This window comes from Ciconia boyciana, chromosome 8 (genome assembly GCF_034638445.1).
Source record: "Ciconia boyciana chromosome 8, ASM3463844v1, whole genome shotgun sequence".
Classification (NCBI taxonomy): Eukaryota; Metazoa; Chordata; class Aves; order Ciconiiformes; family Ciconiidae; genus Ciconia; species Ciconia boyciana.
In genome coordinates, this window is record NC_132941.1 from 9,103,625 (window position 1) to 9,127,068 (window position 23,444).

General features: G+C 55.2%; 1 protein-coding gene across 2 annotated transcripts; it reads left to right on the forward strand.

Annotated features, from left to right (window-relative positions):
- The first annotated feature begins 7,117 nt into the window (after window positions 1–7,117).
- Window positions 7,118–10,021, forward strand: AEN (apoptosis enhancing nuclease). 2 transcript variants are annotated; one of them, XM_072871104.1, is made up of 4 exons: window positions 7,118–7,193; window positions 7,622–8,298; window positions 8,590–8,790; window positions 9,166–10,021. In XM_072871104.1, the coding sequence occupies exons 2-4, from the start codon at window positions 7,624–7,626 to the stop codon at window positions 9,367–9,369; spliced, it is 1,080 nt and encodes a 359-aa protein (XP_072727205.1). In that variant the 5' UTR covers window positions 7,118–7,193; window positions 7,622–7,623; the 3' UTR covers window positions 9,370–10,021. The 2 variants fall into 2 exon arrangements, with proteins under 2 accessions (XP_072727205.1, XP_072727206.1); XM_072871105.1 differs by having other exon boundaries at window positions 7,121–7,193; window positions 7,619–8,298.
- The last annotated feature ends 13,423 nt before the right edge of the window (window positions 10,022–23,444 follow it).

Genomic DNA, 23,444 nt, shown 5'->3' on the forward strand with positions numbered 1-23,444 from the left:
AGAGAGCCAGGCCTGTTATTTAAACCAATTCACAAACTGGCTCCCAAAGGCCAGTTGTCCATTATATGATTTTTTGAACAGCAGGAATCAGTAGGGCTGATGGCAGCTGAGCTCTTTGTGTCAGTTTGGGGAGAAGCACAGGAAAAGGAATGGATGTTATGCGTTAGCATCTCTTCCCAGGTTAACCTTCTCCCAAGATCCTGGACCACCTAATAGCCCCCCTGTGGCACTGTGCAGAGGGGCTCTGGAGCCTGTGGTGCCCACAGAAGGCTGGTGCTGAGCCTCAGCACTGCCTTCATTTCACACCAAAGCTCCGTGGTCCCCCCATGACCACTATGAGAGATGCAGACACACTCATACCCTGCAGGGACATCCTTCCCATGGAGGGAAAAGCTTTTAACCAGGTCCCAGAAGACTCTCGGTTGCCTGGTGAGGTGAGGTTTGCCAAGAAGGGAATTGAGAAGGATGATCCACCTCTGGGGTCCATCAAAGCCAAGTGGGCTGGGGCCCTGCTGCCATGGGCTTTGCTAGAGCAGAGACCTCCAGCATCGAGCACGCTGAGGTGCCACTCGACGTGGGTGGTCCAAGCGTATTGGGGATGTGAAATGCAAGAGCGCTCTTAGCAGAAACATATGGTTACTGCCAAGCCCTGTTAGATCCACAGCCTCCTCCCTGCAGCCCATGGCAGCTTCCACTTGCGTTTCGAGGGCACTTCAGCCCGTCTATCCAGTGGGAAGCCTGGAGACCTTGGCTCACCCCTCCCTGGACACAGGCTGTTCCTCCAAGCCAGCTGTGCTGGGAGCCCAGGCAGTGCCCAGTGGTGACGCCCGGGGCTGCCCGCTGGCCCAGGCGGGATTCCCGGCAAACAGGACTCCCAGCAAGCCAACCTGCATCTGCAAACGGGGTTCCCGGTGGAGTCCTGTGTGCAGGGACACAGAAGCACCCTCTGAGCAGGGGCAGCTCAGCCACCACCAGTTTGAAGGATGGACCAAGAGCGTGTCCTCATGCAAAGCTCTTGGCATCCTGTCCCCACACTGCTGGGCTCCACGGCCCTTCCCCTTCGACCCGGGGACAAAACCAGGTCCCTGGGCAGCCGAGGGGAGAGGCAGCGGCCACCCAGAGGAAGAAGAGCTCAATTTTGGTTTTTCTTTTTTTCTTTTTTCTTTTTTTTTAAAGAATTAAAAAGTGGCAGTGCTAGTGAAGGGTAATTATCCCTCTGTTCCAGCTGAAATACAATTAAGGCAGCTCTCAACGAGCCCCCGGGATATTGTGGTTTACTAATTAACAAGCGGATATGCTGTGGCCCCTGTCATGGCAATTACAGCATGAGACAGGCTTCAGGAGCTCTAATTACACGTCAGCCCGCGACACACGCTGCAATACAAATTAACGAGGGCCCGGGCTGGCGACTGAGGGAGTTTACGCAGCAAGAAGCTGAGCTGGGCAGCAGGGATGGGGATGGGGGGGACAGGGATGGGCGGACTTGATGTGACTCCAAGCCTGGGGATAGTGGGGCACACTGCGGGGCCGAGAGGATGCAGGGAGCAAATTGGGGGTAAAATACCCCACGGTTGCCAAAAAAAGGTGCATCGGAGGAAGGAGAGAGGCTTTGCGGAGCTGTGGTCTGATGAGTGGCATTTGGGATGACTGCAATGAATAGCAAGTATCGCATCTTCCGCCGTTAATTCCCAGACCAATAAAGCTGCTGTTAAGAAAAGAAGTCAGATGGGAAATACCCAACAGGGTTTTGACTGCTGACAAAAAACTAACAGGGCTCCCAGAGCCAAGAGGAGTTTTTCTGACAAATTTTTTATTGGGAAAAGTTATGCCATTTCAGGTTGAGTTCAACTAATACCTTTGGCCAGGTATGGGAAAAAAAGAAGCAATCAGGATTTTTGTAAATGCAGTTTTGACATGTTGCATTTAAAAAAGCTGTTTCCTTTCAAAACGTATTAAAAAGATATAATTAAACCAAAATACAGACCGCACACCTAATGAGGACATTTTGTTTCCGACAAAATGAAATGATATTTATCAGCTTTGCTGATATTTATCAGATTTTTGCTGGTCCCAGCCCAGCAGCGACACATTAGTGTGCCTTTTGAATTTATTGCTCCTGCTGTTGCCGCTCCAGCACCTTCCTGCTGCAGGCGCCCAAGGAGGGACAGTGGGGAGGTGACACGGTGGATGCCCCAGGCCTTGGCCACTGTCATCACCTGCAAATGCCGCTGCAGACAGGGTGGTTCTCAGGCAGACAGGAGGATTTGGGGAGGCTGAAGCAAAGCCCCCGGGTTTTGGGGCTCCCTCCAGCATCACGCAGGGGTGGGATCAGTGGAGCTCGGGGGAAGCCCTTGCAGGGGAGGGGGTTTCATGCCGTGGGGCTGTGCAGCAAGTCCCTCGTTTGCTCCCGGCTGTGACAAAGGGCTGAGACGAGGCAGGCGAGGTGTTTTTGGACTAATCCCCCTGCGGGTGTGCTGTCCCCATGAGCCACGGGGAGGAGACCCTGTCTGGTCACCGCTGCCAGCACCCAGAGCACAAAGCCATCGGAGGCCACCTCCACCGCAGAGCGGTGGCAGGGGGAGAGCACGCACCTCCTCGCACATCGCTCCCAAAATAGATCTCATTAACCATCACAATTAACATGAGCCGGGCCCTCTCTCCTCACCGCCCCAGCCAGAGCCATACATAAAAATAACTGTTTATTACACAGCGGGCAGAGCCCAGCTTATCGCTGCAGACAGGAAATTGCTGCGCAGAAACTGCACGTTTCTCTTTTAATAAGTTTGGCAATAAAATGTCTCGTCAAATGAGGCCACGACAGGGCGATAATGAAGCTTCCGTGTGGCCCGTAATTGCTTACTGCTCTCCTGGGGGTGAGCCAGAAATCAGGGAGCGAGGGGGGAGCTGTGTGGCAGCATCATCTGCCCTCACCCCCTGCTTTGGGAGCGTCCCTCCTTATCCCCAGCAGCATCCCCAGAGCACTGGCACCCACTGGGACATGGCTGAGGAGGAGGTCTGTCCATGTTGGAGGGATACAGGCAATTCCCACGGAGCAGTGGAGGAGGTGTCAGAGGAAGAGGGAGGCTGTTGGTGCTCCAAGGGAAAGGAAAAGGTTTTTTGCCTTCCAAGCAGGAATTTTCAGCACTGAGTAGTCTTCAAGGCTGGGCGGGTGCTGTCGCACCCAGTCCATCTGTGTCCTTATCCAGGAGGGGTACGGTCTCCTGGAGGTTTTGCACAAGTCGGCTCAGGATGGGGAACTCAAAGAGCAGCTACAGCTGAAGCATCAAGGGCGCAAAGCAGGAATGAGGAAAGCACTCATTGACTGAGACCCTACGGAGACTCCTCACTGCTTCACAAATGTCGTCGCTGATGGGAGCTGCAGAAACCCTTGGCTTCTGCAGCCAATGTTAACATCCACATGCTTCTTGTCTTCCTGCCCTTCAGGTTTAAGGTGGTTGGTTGAGCACAAGCCTGAAACACGTGTCCAGTCCCAGCCCAGCTCTGCTGAGTGGAGAAGCCGAGGACTGGACAAGTGTTGGAGGATGAACCACTTTGTCCTCTTCAGAGGGGACTGAGGCGTGGCAAAGGAGAGGTCCTGCGGGACCCCTGTGCTGGACCTCTCCTACAGAGCAAGAGGGCTGCAGCGCTCTGAGATGCATCGTGGCAAAGGCCAGGGAGCACCACGGTACCTATCTGTTCTGATGTCCTCACGCTGGTGACCTCAGACCAGCAGCCAGTGACATCTGCAGCCAGGAAGCATCGGCCGTCCGAGTCGGTCCCTTGCACCAAAGGATGGTGGTGGTGTTTCCAGGTGCTCCCTTCATGATGAGACTTTCTTTCTCTAAAGGAAACCAGGTCCAGCAAGGGACTGGTCACTGCCCTGACCTGCTTCTGTAACTCCCCAGCTTCTGTTTGATCTTCTAGATGCTGGGGGACACAAAACAGCCCTGCTGCAAGCCTATTTGGAGTGATGGGAGCAGCTCAAGGGAGCTCTTGTGGGGTGCCCCAACCCATGGATGGGTGACGGGGAGGCACCATGCAGACAGCAAAGCCCAGGACAGTGAAGCAGTCCCTCATCACCCTTGGAGGCAAAGCTGGGTCCTTGCTGCCTTCTCCAAGCTACTTTATCCCTGATCTCCTCATTCCCACCAGCCGTCCCCCATGGCAAAGAGGGGGCAGAGACAGGTGCAACCAGCCCTGCACCAGCCCTGTGTCCAGGGGGACACAGGTGCAACCAGCCCTGCAAAGATGGGTGCAAACTCTGGCATCATGGTAATAGGAGACAAAATGAACTATGTTCAGGCTGGGACCGGGAAATGAGGCGATTTAGACTCACAGCAGGAACATGCTGGCACGGTTGGGGACCGCTGGCTGCCGGCAGGCTCCCGGGCAGGCGGGAGGCTTTGTTCACCCGTGGCACTGCTCTTGGGGAGTTTACATGGAATTACTGATCCGCATTCATAAACATGATCACATTAATTGGCTGCCGCGGCTGCAGCCGCCATCTCCTCCCAGCGCTGGGACTTCATCTCCCTTCCCATCCCAAATGTCAAGATGTCTCTGTTCCTCCATCTGCTCAGCACCGCAGCCGAGGACGGAGAAGCGGTTGGAGAAGGGAAAGAGGCAGGGGACGCGTGAGTCCACGAGCCTGGAGCTGGAGACAGACACCCACTGCCACCACCTCCGCTCTGCCAAGCAGCGCCTTGAAAATAAACCACAGACACCTTCTCGAGGGGATCAGGAGCTCTGCAGGAAGCCCTGTAACCTTGGGCAGCGATGACCTGGGGACAGGCACCTCGGCTGGAGACCAGCTTTTATTGCAGGAGCAATGAGGCAGGAGACGGACCAGCTCCCGGACGAGGACAGAGCCACCCAGGCTGCTCAGCCTGAGATCAGGCTCGCGCTCGTCTCGTTTGGAGCGGGGCCAATCACTTCCAGTAAATTATTCATCCGACAAATTTAGCCTGTTATTCTAGTCGTGCTCTACCCAGAGTTTTACAGATTTCGTTATTATTTCAAATTGTGCAAACACTGCAGAAACCTCTCCTGGGCTCTGGCGCGCTCTGCCTTCATCTCAGCTCTCAGCTCATCTGCCACATCTGAAACGGGATTTCTACCACCTGGTGCCAAACCCTCCACCCCTGCCAGGCCACAGGACCTTGTGGAGATGAGTGGCATCCCTGTTCAGCACAGGGCTTCTACCGAAGGGAGAACCATCTAGCATGTGAGAACCATCTACTGATGACCCAGAGGTCAGTGGGATCAAAGGAGGCTGCGGTACACCGACGGACCCATTTAAAGCTATTTTGACTTTTTTTCACCTCCGTCCTTGCATCTGGGGTAGGGGAGAAAAAGGACACCGCTGTTCCTTTGCAGCCTGGGCTATCGTGGCCTTGGGAAACCGGAAAAAGCTTTTCCCTTCTTCCCCACATGCCCATAATTTCTCCTGTCGAGGTTTGTTTGTAACCACAAGGGTACAGCTAAAACTTCGCACTGCCTAAGAGAATAGCTTGCCTCTTGCAAAACATACAGCCTGGGAAGGAAGGAGTCACTGAGCAAAGATGAGAGGAGATGGATGGGTTTGTTGTGGACAAGCCAAGACTGATCAGACCCACAAATACAACAGTAATGTGTCCAGGGAGAAGCTGTCGACCAAGAAGCACCGAATGGTCAAGGTGCTTGAATCTCCCGTCCCACCACAGGGTGTGAGGGAGAAGAGCAGCCAGTGATGCCACCTCCTCACCCACCCGGAGCTGGCGGAGAAATGCCACCAGCAATGCAAGCCCATTGCCCGTGCACCAAGGCTCGAGTTTGCTCCCACTCGTGCGGTGACAGTCAGCTCACACCTCACTTAGGGGGAGAAAAACAGGGCAAAGAGGCCCAGGAACCCCAAGTGAACCATCACCAAGAGCTGTAATGCACAGTTTCACCAAAAACACCAGAAAAGAGTACAAATTTCTACATAGAGACCTGCCAGGGCTCCCCAGTAAGTTATTGTGGGACACTGGAACTACTCTCATTAGGGGGAATTAATTAGCTGAATAGCAGGGACGGAAGCAATAGATGCAAAACACAGAGCAACAGATTTAAGGAAGAGGTTTACTAGGCAGAAGAAAAACATAAAAGAAATAGGAAAAAATAAATCACAGGGTGATCTAAATATTTTCTTTCTGACCAGGCAAAAACGGGGAACAATGGAGTGTGAAAAAACTTGTCCTGTGTCCCCATGAGCCCCCATGGTGGTGGGGAGAGGGGATGTTCAATGCGGGGCCCCATGGGACAAGGACGGACGTGGTGCCTGGCTCCCTCTGGAAGACTAGTGATTTTGTTGTTGTATGGCTCATCCCACCACAACAAGTCACAGTCTGCCCTAGGGTGCACGGCCTCTCCAGCGATGCTGAAGGTGCAGGCACAAGCCAGTGGCCATGGCCTTTCTCTGCTTCTGACCACCTCGGCCGTTGCTTTTGTGAGCCTTGAGAGCAAAGCAACGAGAGGCTGGTCTGAAACCCCATCTGCACCCGTGCCCCAGCCAGAGCTGCCCCCCACAACCCTGGGGAACACCACGGGACAGCCTGGAGGATGCAAACCCCATGCTGCGGTGCCTCAGCCCACCCTGCATAGCGGTGCTGCCCCAGCCAGCAGCCTGAGGGTCCCTGGCAGAAGAAGGGACGCCCACAAGGTCAGCACTGTGCCCCAGCAAATGCGCAGTAAAACCACAGCATGTTGGTGCTGGGCTGAGCTCCAGGGCATGGGGCTGGGTACCCTGGTGTGCATCCCCACCCCAAACCCACCACCCAGAAAGGTCCCCTCCCATCAGGGCCAGAGGTGGGACAGGCTGGAAGCCCTCAGCAACATCTGGGTCTGGGATGCAAGTGCCAGATGTGCTGCCCCGTGGTGATGATGATGGTGATGATGATGATGATGACGGCGATGATGACGGCGACGATGACGGCGGTGGCCCTCGCCAGCCGAAAAAGCCCGCGCTACAGCCGAGGCGCCTTATAGCGAGGCGGCGGCAGCCCCGCCCTGCCCTGCTGCAGCTGTGGGCACCGCCCCCTGTATGCAAATCGCCCCTCCTGCGCAGCCAATGGGGAGGCAGAGGGCGTGGCCACGGCGGGACTTGCCCGGGCATGTGAGCGCAGCAGCTTCCGGGCCAGACACGTGCGAGCCGCGGCGGGGCCCGGCGGGCGGCGGTGGGTCCGGGGGCAACCGGGGGGTCGGGGGCGGACAGGGGCCTGGGGGTGGGCAGTAGGGCGGGCAGGGGATGGGGCCGGCAGTGAGGCGGACAGGGCCCGGGTTACGGGCGGACAGGGCCCTAGGGGTATGGAGAGGGCCAGGCCGGGGGGAGGCGGTGGGGTGGGCAGGGGGCTGCGGGTTGGTAAGGGAGTGGGCAGGGCTCTGGAACGGGGAATGGGGCGGGCGGGGGCGTTGGGACAGGGTGTGACGATGTATCCGTGTCTCCCTTGCCCCATAGCTTCTGCCTGGACTGCCTGTGTCTGCCCACACCACGGGAGGGGGGGGGGAATGTCGCGGGAGGGGTGCTGAGGGGTATGTGGGTCCCTTTTGACAGGGGGGCACGGGGGCTGCATGGCACTCACGCCCCTTGTGCCCCCTCCAGCAGGGATGCCTCCTGGCAAAGGGCAGATGACCCCACTGCTGCCCGCCCCGAAGGTCTCCGTGCCCACCCCACAGGGCACCCATGGCCCCGCCGTGTGGGGCTGCGCTCAGCCCCTGCAGGGTCCTGGCACACCGCAGGGTCGCAGCAAGAAGAAGAGCCGCAAGCACCAACGGTTCATGGAGCGCCGAGCACTGCTGGAGCAGAAGGGGCTGCTGAGCCCCCGCCGGCGCCTGGGCAGCCATGCCCCCGTGCTGGGGCCGGAGGCACGCAGCACGCTCGCCAAGGCAGGTGGAACCACGGCACCGCACTGCCGGAAGGTCCCCAAGCCCAAACAGGTCATCTCCCCATCCCTGTCCCCATCCGCCTCTCCAGACAGCATAGCCAGGCACCACTCTGTGCTGCTGTCCCAGGGGGATGGCAGCTCCAAGCGGGTGCGGACCTCCTCCCCACTTCTGTGCCCGGGCAAGTACGTGGCCATCGACTGCGAGATGGTGGGCACCGGTCCTCAGGGCAGGCTGAGTGAGCTGGCGCGGTGCTCCGTGGTGAACTACAAGGGGGATGTTATCTATGACAAGTACGTCCAGCCCGAGCTGCCCATTGTAGACTACCGGACGCGCTGGAGTGGCATCACCAAGCAGCACATGAAGGGTGCAATTCCCTTCAAGGCTGCCCAGGCAGAGGTGAGGAAAAGAGATAAATTTTTTTTAAAAAAAAAAAGCTGTGTGTTATCTGTCGGCCACAAATTGGGCTATTTGGTGGCTCATGCTGAGGTGCTCTGAGGCAGAGACACAAGCACAGGACGGGGAGCCTCCAAAGCCATGCAGTGGGTTGGTTTGCTTGTGACTGCTCCATTCTGGGAACCTAAAAAACTAGAACTGAAGGAACTGAATTTAACACAGAATGATTTATTTTATGCTTAATTGGTGTTTCTTTTGCTGCACCACCTGTCTAACCCTTTCTGACGCTTCCAGATCCTGAAGATCTTGAAAGACAAGATTGTGGTAGGACACGCCATCCACAATGACTTCCAAGCCCTGAAGTACTTCCACCCGAAAGACAGGACGCGAGACACCAGCCAGATCCCTGTGCTGAAGCAGAGGGCAGGGCTGCCCATCAGGGCCAGCATCTCCCTCAAGAGCCTGGCCAGGCACCTGCTCCAGAAAAAGATCCAGGTAAGCACCAGGAGCCTTGAGACAGGGAGCAGTTCCTGGGTTTGCTACGAGCCTGTGTGGTCAGCCTGGTCCCCCCATCTCCATGGGTGCTCTCTGTGAGATGGAGATGAACCTTGTTCAACCTGTGCTCCTGGCTATGATCAAGCTGGGGGAGCCCAGAACCTCCCAGGCTGACCATTAAGCATCTCAGTAAAGCAGGGACAGGATCTGTGCCCTCCAGAAAGTGCTTGAGATGCACGTATCTCCTGGGCTGCATCGAACCTTTGCCAACTCCAGAACCCCCAGCACTTGTGTCCTTCTGAGCAAGCAGACAAGGCGACCTGCTGGATTTCTGCCAAACCCTTTTTCTAACGAGGCTTCTCCCCCTTTGCTCAGGTCGGCTGCAAAGGGCACTCGTCGGTGGAGGATGCTCAGACGGCCATGGAGCTGTACAGACTGGTGGAGGTGCAGTGGGAGGCAGAGCTGGCCCGTAGCCTGCCCCCCCGGCCCCCCAGCCCCGTCACAGACCCCACCACAGACAGCAGCCAGTACATGGACGACCAGTACTGGCCCACGGACCTGATGGCAAGCAGCCTGTGATGGGGGACGGTGTCTCCTCCACGTGTTTCGGGCCATCCTGATGCCTTCAGCTATTAAAGGTGGAGGCGGCTGCCGACCTTCTTCCCCGGGGCTTGTGCTCCACGTGCTCTTCCCGGCACCTGGTCCCGCTGCAGACAGCAGCGCAGAGGAGTTGGACACCCCAGCCCCGCTTGGGGACAGAGAAATGGTGGCACTTGCACACTGGTGATCTACCGAAAATGCTGTCTGCAGCCTCTTGCTGTCTCACGGAAATAAGCGCTGTGGCTACGCTGTGTTCGTCTGTCACTCGGTGCTCGGGGACGAGCAGGGTCCCAGTGCCAGCCTGGAGGAGCCCCTTGGGCGTGCGATGGCTGCGGCAGTGGGGTGGGGTTGCCAGGGCACCTCCCGTGTCCTCTGGGAGGAGATACCCCCGTGGTGGGCAAGTGGCCAGTCTCCCTGTGGGAGGACTGAGGTATCTTGCTGATGCCCAAAGGCTGAAAACCATCTAGGGCCAGTTAAACAACCTGTTTCCTCCTCACTTTCTTTGCACAGTGAAGCCTGAAAAGAAAGTCTGGGTCTAATCAATGTCCAGCCTGGACAAGAGCATAGGATGCACTTCATTTTAAATAGTCTACTCACATATTTGTCCAATTCTGAATTAAAAACTGTTCTTGCAAAACCCTTGTGTGCGTGTTGCGTGACCTGATCTGGCAGCTTTCCAGGAAGGAGAGGGCAGGGATGGGGTTGGCAAGGGGTGAGTGTGCGCTGCCTGTGTCCTGTGCTGTGCCCCAGTGCTTAAAACCCACCTGCAACCAGAAAAGGTGCTTTGAGTGGCCTGATGATGACTGGAGTGAGAAGTTTCTTGAGCTATGGACTGGTCCCCTCTGCTCTGGGGCCATCCCTGTGAAGGTAGGAGGAGCAGGGGATGGACTCAGCAAGAACCCTGTGGTTCAGCACTGCTGGCTGCTTGGAAAAAAGCCCATTGCAAGAGAAAGTGTCATGCTCCAGCAGCTGGGCTGTCACAGCTTGGGGAGTTCCCTGTGTAACGGAGAGGCACTGCTGGGCTTTGCCCACCCTGTGAGACAGTGTCCCTGTGCACAGGGCCTGCTCTCTGGGGTGGGAACAATGCTGAGCTGTGGCGTGGGCTGCTGTGACAGTGTGGGGATGGGGTGATGCTCACCTGCAGTGGCTCTGCCCACAGGCTGCTGCTTTTTGGATGACATATATAGGTACCTGTGCTGCACAGATGTACCCCAGCTGGGTGCGTGAGCACCAGAGCGGGGTTTGGGGCTGGACATGGGGAGCCGCATGCTTTCCTGGGGAGCTGAACAGACACGGTTATAGAAAAAATCAGTATTTTTTTTTTGCCAGGTGCCTCAAGGCTAAGGCTGCCCCTTTAGCACAGGGGTCCCACTGCCCGGGCTGTGAGACAGGAGGGGGCGGGAGGGGGCTGGAGGGCTGTCGGCACCCCCGGGAACTTTTGGGAGCCTGGCCACAGCATGGTGCGGCTACGGCAGCCAGGACTGAAATGTAGTCCATGTCCCCCACAGCCAGGCTTGACGGGTCCCAAGCTTTCCCCGGCAGCCAGGGGCAGGGAAGGGGAGCTCAGCCCCAGCCTTGGAAGCGGCCAAGGAGCCGGGTGACGCAGGCACACCTGACGCACACATCAGTGCCATTACAAGATGCATCTTGCACTTCCCATCTTAACTCCTCCCTGCCCAGCAGAGGAAGCCAGGGACAGCTCAGAAATGCTTCAAAACACATTGGACATGTCTGAAAAGCTCTGCCCTCCCAGTGGCCCGAGCACAACCTTCCTTCAACAGAAATAATAATAACCTGGGTTGTGCCCTGAGCTCATGGTCTAGGCACTCTCCACCAGACCTGGTAGGAAACGTGGCCCCATGGTAGGTCTTTAAATCCTGTAAATCCTGCTCGTGGCAGTTTGTCCCAGGCAAGTTTCTGATGCAGCAAGTTGTAAAACCCAGCTGGCACCACTCTCCTTGCAAGCCTCGGGGTGCAGCTCAGCTGAGCCCCAGCACGATGCCATGCAATGTCAGCAGGACCCAGTGGGGTACGGGAGGGACCTGAACCCCACGGAGGCACCCACAGGGATGCAGGAGGAGCACGGCTGGCACAGGTTTTTCTCCATTTCCTTCTCTCTGCCATTTCCACCTCTCCCAAGGCGGCAGGAAGGAAGCAAAGCTGTGGGAAAGGTGACAGAAGCTCAGTGGGTCAGCAGACAGCACCATCAGAAGATGGTGGCATCCCAAAGCCAATGCAGCAGTGCTGCCTTCTGTTCCCGGGAATGCAGACCCAGAGGAAGGGCACGGCAGAGGGATGCTTTGCTCATGGCCATATAACCTGGCCCATATAACTGCATCCCCTCAGGGGGTATGTGGGTCCATGGGGAGCTTGCATGGGGCACCCCACAGCTCCCAGCTTGTTTGTCCACCTGAGCCCCCCGTTATTGTCCCCCTAGCCCACCTTGTCTTGCCACCCCATAGCACTGACTTTCCTTAAGTCACATGATGGCTCAATGTGAAACAGATGTGTTGGGGTGAGGCTGGAGAAAGCTGCAAAAGGCAGTGGAAGGCCATGAGGCTCTATCAGCCTATGACTCAGCCTGCCTTGCCATCAGCCAGCGGCGAGGGGAAGGCATAATTAAGGAAAGAAAAAAACCACCACATTTCTGAAGTCTTCACCATCCAAACATTTTAGTGAGACCCACTTCCAAAAGTAAGCCTGGGCTGGGCTCCAGGCAAGGGACAGATTTCTCTAAGCACTCATCCCCTGTGATCCAGGGCAGCTTTTCCCCTGCCTACCCACAGCAGAGTTCCCCAGCCTGCCGCATGGCTGCCCATGCTCTGCTTCTGCTGGGTGGGTGTCGGACACCCAGAGGGTGCTTGAAACAGCACCATAGCAGAACAGCAGCTGTACCAGGAGACCCCACGCCAGGAATGTGCCTGACTCTCCTGCCCTGCATTGCCAGGGCCTGGCCATGGTCCAGCACCTCTCCTGGCATCACAGCCCCAGGCTTGCACGGTGGCATGAGGTGCTGGTAAAGTCCCAAGCTGTCTTGGAGAGCTTGTCCCCATCGCCACTATGCTGATTTAACCCCCCTGCTGAAATACCCCCCTGCTTTGGGGGCAAATTTGAAGGCAGCAACGCAGGCAAAGGCTGGCTGCCGTTTGGTGCTCACATGTCCTGCAAGCTTCACTTCTGTGCCATGATCTCCAGCTCCTGGGGAAGCTGAGAAACAAATCTGGGGGGTCAATCCCCATTTACATCAGATTTGAAGGTCTGGAAAAACCCCAACATTCTGCTCTGCAAGCCCCCAAGCTCCCCAAGGCAGAGTTGCTGAGGAGCAAACCCCATGGATGATGAGGGGTGATGGCAACTCGCTCCCTGCCGATGAAGAGACGTTTGCTCTGCATAATCTGAACGGCAACTTTTGTCCCATTTTTGCCTGGTGAACCCTTCAAGAGCTAATCAGGACTTTCACAGGTGTCTGTGAATATTCACCTACATGCCAGGGAGTTGCTAGGGCTGAAAGCAGCCAACCTTCACTCTGGTTCATCACCCGAGCAGCCCACTGGTGCTCGTGCTGGGAGGCCGAGCAGCTTTACATGGGTGAAGGAGAGCTGGGCTGGCTCACCATTTACACTAAATTTCATTATAATTGAGGAATCTGCAGAAAACTCAGCCGTTGTCTCAATGACCCTGAATAATGATTAACCCAAACCCATGAATCCAGCAATGGGCTTCTTTATCAGAGGGAAAACATTGTCAAATGAGTTTTTTCCAGCCAGCTGCAAGAGCAGGTAACTGATAAGCCCGTCATTGGAGTGGGGCTGAGCCAATGGGAGCCGATGGCGACGGCTTTTACTTCTGTCTAGCAACAGCTTCACCTTGAGCAGCAGGCAGCAATTCAATGCTTTCCCTTGCTTTTACTGAGCTTCCCCCTTCCTGCCCTCCTGCTACATGGCGGTTTTCATGAGGGACACTCAGAAACTGAGTTTCTCATGGATTGTCCCCAGTTTTCTGCATGTTTTTGGTGTCTATTCCTAAATGGCATGGCAAGAGCTTTGCAGCTGTAAAAGAGGATGCATGCTCCCATTCTGCCTTTCCCTGGCTCTGCTCTCACCCTTGCCTTGCCCGTGCACCCAGGGCTCTGCTTCTGCTGGGTGGGTGTCGGACACCCAGAGGGTGCTTGAAACAGCACCATAGCAGAACAGCAGCTGTACCAGGAGACCCCACGCCAGGGATGTGTCTGACTCTCCTGCCCTGCATTGCCAGGGCCTGGCCATGGTCCAGCACCTCTCCTGGCTGCCGAGGGCTGTTTGCATGGGGACCACAGCTGGGAGCGGCACCCCTGGATCAGGGCATGCTGCAGGATGCAGGGAGTGTTTAGCTTTGATGCTGGCTCTGGTTATCACAGCACGGGTGGTTGAAGTGCCACATAATCCTCAAATGTCTTGGGGTGGAGCAATGCCAGTACCTAATAACAGCGCAGAGCAAGCCCCTAACCTGGGGCAGTCTGTCCCCTCACTGTGGGGACACAGAGGGATGATTCACCCCGTTTGCAGGCAGGGAGCGGAGGCTTCTCTCAGGTGACTTGCCAGAGACCAAACCAGCTGCAGCAGAGGGAGGAACCGGCCTCCCTGTGCTCCCCATCCCATCAGTACCCCCACCCGCCATCGCCCCTCTCCTCTCCGCCCCAAGCGTGAATTAGAAGGCAGAAAACTTGCAGCTGGCTATAAATTAAAATCTCAGGAGCCTTAATAACCCGCTTGGCCGGAAGAAGCGAATAGGTGTGATGTGGAAATGAATAGGCACATCTGGCAGCCGCTTAGCACTTCGGCTGCAGGAGGGGTGTGCGTGTGCATGTGTGCATGTGTGTGCGTGCAGGAACCGCCAGCACAGCCTCCCAGATTGGCTGCAAAACCCCTTCCCGACCAATGCTGGGGACCAGGGTGGCCTAGCAACAGCCTTTCCCTAATGAAAAACAAGCCACTTACTTACTTACTTAAGCATCATGACTGTCTGCGGATGAGAGGAAAAGGCACAGTTCCTGGCATGCCCCATCCTCCCCAGGGAGCCAGCCCCAAAGGGGCTGCAAAGGCTGCGCTGGATGGGCTGGGGTGGCCCGACCCAAGTACCCATGTACCTCTCAGTCCCTGCTCCGCAGTCTCGTTGGGTGCACGGGAAGGGTTTGCTGCAGGCACAACACAAGGAAGCCCCTGGGGGAGAAACCCCTTCCCGTTCAGCCACGGCTCCATCCCCCGTGCAGGCAGCCTGGGTGCCAGACTCAACCCCAGCATGGCAAGGGGAACCCCACCACAGGCACCCCACAGCCCTGCACCCATGGGGCAAGCTGGGGGCTGGATGCCAAGTGATCATGGGGGCTGTGAGCCACTGAAGATGCTGCCTTTGGGACAGGAGAGGTTCATGGGGTGCAGTGCTGGGGGCATGTGGGGTGCTCCCCAGCACTGCCTGGTAAAGGAGGAGCCAAGGGGTTGATCACCACTGTGGTCTTGCTTGGAGATGTCACCTTCCCATGTCCCTGCCCTGGGACTCTCCCCCAACAGCTGCCCAGAGAAAGGGCTCTGAGGACAGCAGGATCGGATGCATGAGCATAAGCCCATGCCTTAGCAATAGCCTCCCTGCAAGCCAGCTCGGAAAGTAACCGCTGAGCTTATGGCCGGGGGGACTAGGGGCTGGCCCTGGGGTCAGTGGGCATGGGGACATGTTGCAGGAGGCAGGCTGGGAGCTGGGGCAGATGGCAGAGGACATCGAGGCACAGCATTGCTTTTGGGCTGCAGAAACACCTCTTCCTTGGGGAGCAGTGAGATGCAGGTCAGCTCTCTCCCAGCAATGTGTGCAATTCCCAGTAAGGCAATGGAGAGAAAGGACCCAGCTCAGCCCGCCCAGCACTGGGAGCAGCAGCAGCGTGGCATGGCATTTCCTCCATCCCCAGTCGCTGCATCATCTCAGGGAGCTTTAAGTTCTGCACCAAACCTGTGGTCTTTCAGCCTGCTTTTCCCTGTACCAGCTCACCCTGGGGATGACAGGGAGATGTTAGAGCACCTATGGTGGTTTTTAGATTTTCTAATTCAAAAGGGAAGTTTCAGCTCAGCTGAAAACACAGCCCCTGCCTCCAGCTCAGACCTGCCCCACAACAGAGCTGCCTGCACCACTCCGCTCCCGCATGCCCGAGGCCCCTCGCAAAGCATTAGAAATAACTCTTTATTATTATTTTTTTTTCCCAAACAAGAAAACAAAATATCATCATTTTTCCAATGCCAGCTGACCGGGGAAGAGCAGCAAGCGTGGTATGCCCCAGGCCAACATCTCTACCACGATGGATGAAGCATGGTGAAGGCTCTTCTCCGGGGGATCCTGATGGAGAAAATGAAAAAATAACTGGAGTGGCGGGGGAAAGCACAAAACATGACTCTCCACTCCTCTGGGCTGACCCCATGGGGAGATGTCCCCGGTTTTCACTCCATTTCTGCCCATTCCAGGTTTGTGCAGTCCTGGCTGTTCACTAGATGGTGCCCTCGGGCTGCTGGTTTCGGAGACATCCCCTCGCAGGCTGGGGATGGGACAGGGCCCGGCTCTGCTCCGGGTTCCCAGGGTGTATTTTAGGCAGGTCACAAGCACAAAAGGAGTGTGAAAGCCCCTTGCATCGTGCAATTAAATCCCTGCGCATTCTGGGGGCTTTGGGGTCTGGGTCCAGTAACGCGCTGCAAGCACTGGCCTCTCTCCCCATATCCTGGGTCTATCCCAGTGCCTCAGTATTTTATATTTCTGCCACTGTGAAGGTGTTTTACATCCCCAAAACAGGGAGAGAAGATGGGATGGACAAAGAGGCAATTCCATGGTGAATGCATTTGAGTAAAATAGATACTAACAGTTCACAGCCGTCACCAAAAAACTCTGTACGGCTGTAGTTCTGCAGCTCCGGTGCAGGAGGCAAAGAGGAGGAAGACAAGCTAAGCCATGTTAGTGTTACTAGGAGGATATTTATTCATTTAGAAATGTAAATCAATGGGCATAAAACAGCATTAGCTGTCTCCGTCGGGGAGGAGCCCTGTCACAGAGCAGGAGGTTGCGATGGGACAGGGATGCAGGGCATCCGCGGGGCTGTCCATGGACGCGGGGCAGGAGTAGCCGGGGTTGCTGCAGGTCAGCGCCGGGGTCTGTTTGCTGTCCCAGGAGATCACTGTTTGCATTTGGCCTTCACCTGGCCAGGATGGAGACTCTTTCCCCTTTATTAAAAACCACTCATGCCTTTATAAGATGGGGATCCCAGCTGTGAGTGGCAACTTCTAGGGGCCAAGTCACACAAGGCCACTCTGTGATGGCACTGTAGGACATGCCAGTGGACCCCTTAATCTGCTGGTCTCTTAAAATAGCAGAATGATGGAAAAGATCAAAGCCAGAGCTACACAGAGCAGCATTTGTTGGCATTTTAAGATGGCATTAGTATGCAGTTGTGGGTGAAAAAGTTACTCCAAAAACAGTTTCTTGTTGCTGCCCATCTCTGCCCTGCCCCAGACAAACCCTGAGTCCTGCCCGTGTGCGGGGACTCACACTGCTCCGGGTCCTGCAGAGCCGTCCAGACACTGGGTTCTGAGCCACAAAGGCCAGGGACTGCTCCTAATTTTTATTATTTTTGGGTTTGGGGGTTTTTTTTTTTGATGCTGGGCAGATCGAGCTGGAAATAATGTGGTAGAAATTATGTTTGTCTTCAGCATCAGCAGCCCAAATGTCCTGGAGGGAGACACCTCTCTGATGAGCCTCGAGGACCTAACGTCAGCAGGAGGCAGGAATGGGTCTCTTGGCCTCTGGCATCATCGGCTCCAATAAAAAGATGTAAAAAAGGGCAAAATGGCACTCAGAGGCCTCCCCAGTGTCTCTCATTTTGGGGATGGATGTGAAGAATGAGCACATGAACACAACTGCCTACAAAACCTGCTTTTGACCTTCCAGGTCTCTCCTGTTGGAGGAAAGCTTGGCCAAGAAAACCCATTAAATTGGGAATGCAATCCCAGGTACCTCTGTGGGGGATGCTCTTCAACGATCGAACAATGCTGCTGCCTTGGACAGACACAGGTTCATCCCACCTCTGGGAAGAGCACCTTCCTCCACGCTGACTCTCGCTCTCAGAAGCCTTCACCTCTGAGCAGAAGGCAGACCTGCCTCTTTGCGCCCAGAGACCTGACAATCCACTGCCTTCATCCTGACAAATAAAACCCCGTGTTTAGCACCTAAGTCCAGTGTTAGGAGGAACACTGCAGTAAAGATACACACCCTTGTTATCTCTATAATTTACCTTTGTGTAAAATATATCCCTGTATGAAGGAGTCATTTTTGTAGCCCGTGCTACATTGAACATGAATGTGTTTTCCATATTTACTTGTAGCTCAGGAGAGAAAACTTGCGGCAGGGAACCAAGCATCTACCTGCCTGCTCAAACAGGTGGATTTTTCATTAAGAGACCACAAAAATTGTTAAAGGTGTCTGGTTTTGACCCATTTCAGCAGGTTTCCCAAGTGCACAAAGGATTTAACAGAGAATAAATCCATTAATTCCTACTCTGATGAAGGAATATGGGCACAAAGATAAGAGGGGAGCATCCAGAAAGCTGTCCCCTCCTCCGGCCCCGAGCTTCCCCTGCTTCAGGCTGTCCTGCACAGATGCTAGCCAGGATGAAGTGGGCTAAACCTGAGGCCCAGTTTGCATCCCTGGGGCATGGTCCCTTCTGCGGCTCCCCAAGCTGTGCCACAGCACCGATGCCCTCACCGAGAGGCTGGCCGGGGACCACAGCCTGGTCCAGCCGGGGCTGGCCACTGCCACTTGTCCCAGGTGGTGGGAAACACTTGGCACAGGCAGGCTCTGTCTCCTCTCAAAGCTCCTCTGTTGGCACCAGGCAAGCGCCGAGCCCCCCGGGAGGGGACACGGGCAGTAGGTGTGGGGAGAGAGAAAGATGAAGTAACTGATGGGGAATGGGTTTAAGGGGAAGGAGTTTTCCCTTGGGCTTGTCTCTGTCCCCCCCATCTCAGGCCACTGCTTCCTCCCCCAAGGGACCCATTTCACCTCCTGACAGCTCCGTGCATGGGAATTGCTGCAGCGGGAACCCGCAGGGCTTTGCTGGGCTCCACCAAGGGGTTTTGGGCACACGCTCACCCCCTCGCCAGGAGCGGGCACCAGGTACGAAGGCAGGGGGACAGACAGCCATCCCCCAGCCCCCCGATAGCCTTTGCAGGCAGGATCAGGATCAATCCTGGCTGCCTGCATCTGCCAAGGCTGGAAAATGCCCATGCCAGGACTGAGACACTATGCATGTGTGCACCTATTTGGCCTGTCTCTCCATCCCCGGGAGCGGAGCTGACCCGCTCAGCAGGTCCCGATAACGGGCCGTTTTGAGCAAGAGCCTTATGAAGCCGCCTTTCACGGGCAGCACAGAGGATGGTTGTTCCCGGGGCCAAAGCTCCCTCTCCCCCGCTCCTGCCATGGGATGCTCGGCTGCTCAAAACCCACGGAGCCCGTGGCGAAGGAGGAGATGTGGGAAGGGGGATTTACGGCTTGTTGCGAGGCAAGCCAGGCAGCGGGAGGAGATGTGCCGAGGCAAGGGTTTTGGAGGAGAGGGAGGCATCAAGGCATGGCTGTAGCCGGCTGACGCCAGCCCCGCTCTGCGGCCTGAGACCCTTCCAAGGCGCCGGCCGAGGTACAGATGTTCCCATTGTGCATCTTGGGAGCCTTCTCGGAAAACTCCAGCAGCTTCATTCCTCAAGCTGCCTTTTTAGCTCCAGCTTTTGGGTTTGTGTTTTTTTTTTTTTTATTATTCATATATATAAGTTTGGAAGAGCGCCTTCTCACTGCTGCATTTCTTTGCCTTGTGCCAACCCCCCCAGTGTTTTAAAAGCTCCCTCCTCACTTCATGCCCCCCCCCGCCCCGAACGATCATCACCATCCCAGGGGCTGGCACTATTAGGCTCCAGTGCAAAGCAACCACTGCCAACCACAGCCTGTTTTGTATTGCAGGGGCTGGTTAGCAGGGTAAAGCAGACGGGTGGAAAGGCAGGCTGTGCACCGGGGATCCTGCAAACCGGTTCTGCTCTGGTGCTGCCAGGCATTTGATGCTAGAAGGGCACATGACCCCATCGCTGCTCCCTGACTCAATTTTCCCACCACCAGAAAAAGCAGCATCACAGTGGGGAGAAAAGAGGTTTGCAAACCACTTTGAGATCCTCAGTTACAGGGTTTTTATTTCCCCCCCTGCTTCCTATGGGCAAAAGCAGCTAAGCAGGGATGAGAAGTAAGACGTGCGAGAGGAACGTTAGATCAGCCCTCAGACACAGCAGGAGAGGCAGCTTTGAAAAACTGAGCTGAGAATGGAGCTAAAAAATGATTGAAGGATTTTGGGAAGAATCAGCTGCTTAGAGCAGGATCAGGGCTAGGAACCAGAGCTGCAAGGTGCCTGCCCCTGCCTCTAGCTCCATCGTTGGCCAACTTTATGGTGTGCTTGGTCCCTGCAGGGAGAGGGACTGACCAAAGCCTTGGGTTGAACCTAGGTGCGAGCAGAGAGGATGATAAAACCCTGTTTTGGGACCTGTTCTGCTCCTGCATCTCACCCTGCCCTTGCTTAGAAATCGTTTTGACCGAGCCACAGAGCACTGCTGGTTCCCAAGGCTTGAGGTTCCCAATTGCCCTCCAGGTCCAAACGCAAGAGGAGGGCAAGGAGAAAGCCCTGCAGCACTCTCCAACTCTCATCCTGGCCTGAATCCTCTCTCAAGTACAGAATCTTTAAGGTTAGAGGTGGATCCAGGTGTAATTTAGTTAGGAAGCGTAGCTTAGGAGAGGTGAAATTACCCCATCTCTCCTGGCCAGCACTAGCAGCTTATGGAGAAGAGGGCAATAAATGAGAATCAACTTCCGAAGAGAAACAAAAAAGCAACACCACTTAGAGCCAGAAAGCAGCTGAAAGGGCACATTTGTAACAGGAAAAGATGTTTACAGCCCACTAGCAGCAAGAAAAGCCATGGCTTTTAAAGGGAGCAGGGGCAGAGGGCATCTGTCTTTCCAAACAATCAAGAAAGGGAATCTGAAAAGCAAACACAGCACTCTGAGACATTAAAGAAAAGGCAGCAGCCAGTGGAAGTCACCCTCGGATCACGAGGGCATCCAGAGCGGGGATCGCATCAGGAGGCACGCCAGCAGCAGGGTGACAGGCAGGGCTGACGACAGGAGGGAAGACAGGGCTCCCGCGAGCCCTTTGCTGGCGACAGACTGCCCTGGGAAACTCCAGGCCAGGGGGTTCTAATCCGCTCCTGCAGATAGGCTCTTCCTTATCGGCTTCTTCCTCCAGGCACAAGGCCCTTGGGCACGTCCCCCCAACTCTGTTGGTGGCAAGAGGAAGAGGGCAGCTCTGGGCTGGCATCAATGTGGTGTTGATTTCACACTGCTTTGCTTCCTATGTTCCCTAAAAACTATGGACCGAAACTGTGAGTAGCTCCCAGCCAGCCCCCCGCAGCCAAGCCCCAGGCCCACCGGGACACCAAGCCATAAGCACAACCCAGACCAGGGTCCACTGCTCTCCAGGATAGGATTTGGGGTCTTACAGAGGCTTGTTTCATAGCCTGCAAGTTGCATTTAAATTACCCAAAGCATAACCTCCACCCCACCGTGTCCATCTTTGAGGTCTCTGTGCCCACCAGGAGCTGTGGGCCATCCACCTTCCCCTTCTGATGTGCACCCCAGACACAGAGCGTGGGCACAGCAAGGTGCCAAGGAAAGGGGTTTCAAAGGCTGCCTCGCTAAATAGGGAGTCTCTTAAGCAAGACAGGAAGGCAGGGAGAGCCCCACACGACAGCTTTGAGACGTCAGATCTGAGAAAATGAGAAGCACCTGTAGGATTAAGGAGCCAAGCAGAAGCTTTGAGAGCACCCTCAGCCCCTAAATGATGAATAGGAGCCATCTCCCTTCCTCTGACACCTACATCCCTTTTGAAGTCTTGGCTCATATCCTAAAAAGCTAACAGTTTTAAAGAGAAACAGAGAGAGAAGGAAGCATCTTCCAGCAAAGAGTAGGTGAGCATGAACATCCTACTGCTGTTCATTAAAAGTAGCTAATAATCTCATTTTTTTCCAGCTCAGATAAAGCACTGTGTATAAGTAGATAAGAGGCTTACATACCCAGGAGGCTCAATTAATGTTCTTAGTTCACACAGCCTCAGGTAGAAGGCATTGCTGACCCTTGGCTGCAGCTACCAACTGTTTAAGGAATGGCTTTCTTTTAAGTCCTTACAATCCAAAGGCTTTTATTTTTAGGTATTCCTAGTACTCCTCACCTCTGCAGCACTTCAGCACAATTTTCCCTGACTCTACAGGTACTGCTGGCTGTACACCAGCAGCCTAACAAAAATTATTTCTCTTCCCTCCCCCATCACCCAGATCTTTACATGAAAGGAAGAGGCTCTTGATGAACCTGGTCTTACACAGCCCCACTGCTGAGCCAGGCAGGCTCGGCTCAGCTGTGCTGGCATGAAGGGCTGTGCTGGCCCACCTGTAGCTGCTGTCCTATATAAAGCAGGAGCTGCCTCTAGTGCTGTTTTAAGTGAGCATGTGGGAGCCCAGGATGCCTGGAGGAGGGATGGGTTGTTTTCCTTATCTGAGCTTGCTAGTTGGGCTTGTTGACTCTGAATTAGTTTCAGTTATCTACTGTTCTGTAGCCTTATCAGAGAAGAAGCACTTGGGATTCTGTTTTTCTTCTAGAAAAGTGGTGAGTATTTGAGCTGGGAATATGTTTTCTAAGAGATGTGCGGAGGTGTAAGTCCCAGGGAGTTTCTCTGTCTTTCAGATGCAGATCTTAGGCTGTATGCTGTGCGAACAACCTTTGCTGGGGTGTCAGCAGGTCCTCCAGCTACTCAGTGCTTCTTTTAGTCACTTAACTGCAGAAGCAGGGTTTGGGTCTGTGTCTTTTCCAGGGCTGATCAAAGGAGCAAGGTGTCCTTCACTCCTGAAGTTAGAAGGGCAGTTATAGCAAAAAAACCCAGAGATGCTCTTGAGCTGCTGGGGTATGGCTATGGGAGAGAGCTGTGTTATAGAAGCACTGGTGATAATATGGGTACAACACTAGTACAGAGAGCTACAGATGCTCAGAGGTGTATCTGGGGCACAGCTGCTATAAGCAGGATAACCATGGATCAAGGGAATAGTGAGGATCAGCAAGGCTGTGGTCACGGCTGAGGTTTGCAGCGTGCCAGCCTGTGCCCCTGGGGCTGTTGTCCTGCCCTTACATCTCCGCATCGATGGGTGCTACAGCATCCTAAATATTTACAGGGTGAGGCAAGTGGGCTAAGTGGAGGGTGCTGTGCAGATGTGGTCAGGAAGCACAGCAGTGGTGAGCAGGGGGTTCTGCTGCCTCTGTGGGATAGGGGGACAGCTGAAGACCTGCCAGCAGCTGTAGCCCATCCTTCATCCCTACTGGCATTGCCCAGAGCACTGCCTGTGCCCTGGCTGTGTAACACAAGTGTCTGCCTGTTTCTTCCCTCTGCTTGGGTTGGAGCAGTACCCTGACCCAGCCTTCCAGGCTTTAGTCCCTTCTGGCATCAATGGTGACCGCATGTGAAGGTGACTTTCAGACACAAATGCTTTCAATTCCCAGCCTTGTGCTGCCCCACCAACTCACCCCACCTTGTAGCTAATCTTGCTCATGGGTGGGTGAACCTGGTACAGGAGTAAGCAAATGCCGAGATAAACACTATATTTCATCCCAAGGTGAGGTGCACGCTGTTCCTATGCTCCTGGACACACCGTGCTCCCAGATTCATCTCGTGTGTCGAAGCTGATCACTGTTTCTCGAGCCCGCACACACCCTTTCCCTCCTGCCCTGCTCCTCCTTGCCAGCTCAGCCCTCCTCTGGGACTGCACGGTGTCAGCAAAAGACAATGTGGGCCAAGCTCTGCTGGCTATCATGGTAGGAATGCTTCAGCAGCATCTGCACTAAATGGGCTACAGAAGATTAAGTGCTCTCTCTGTTCCTGAAAGGCCCATTTAATTCACTTTCACCCTCTCTTCCCCCTCCTCCAG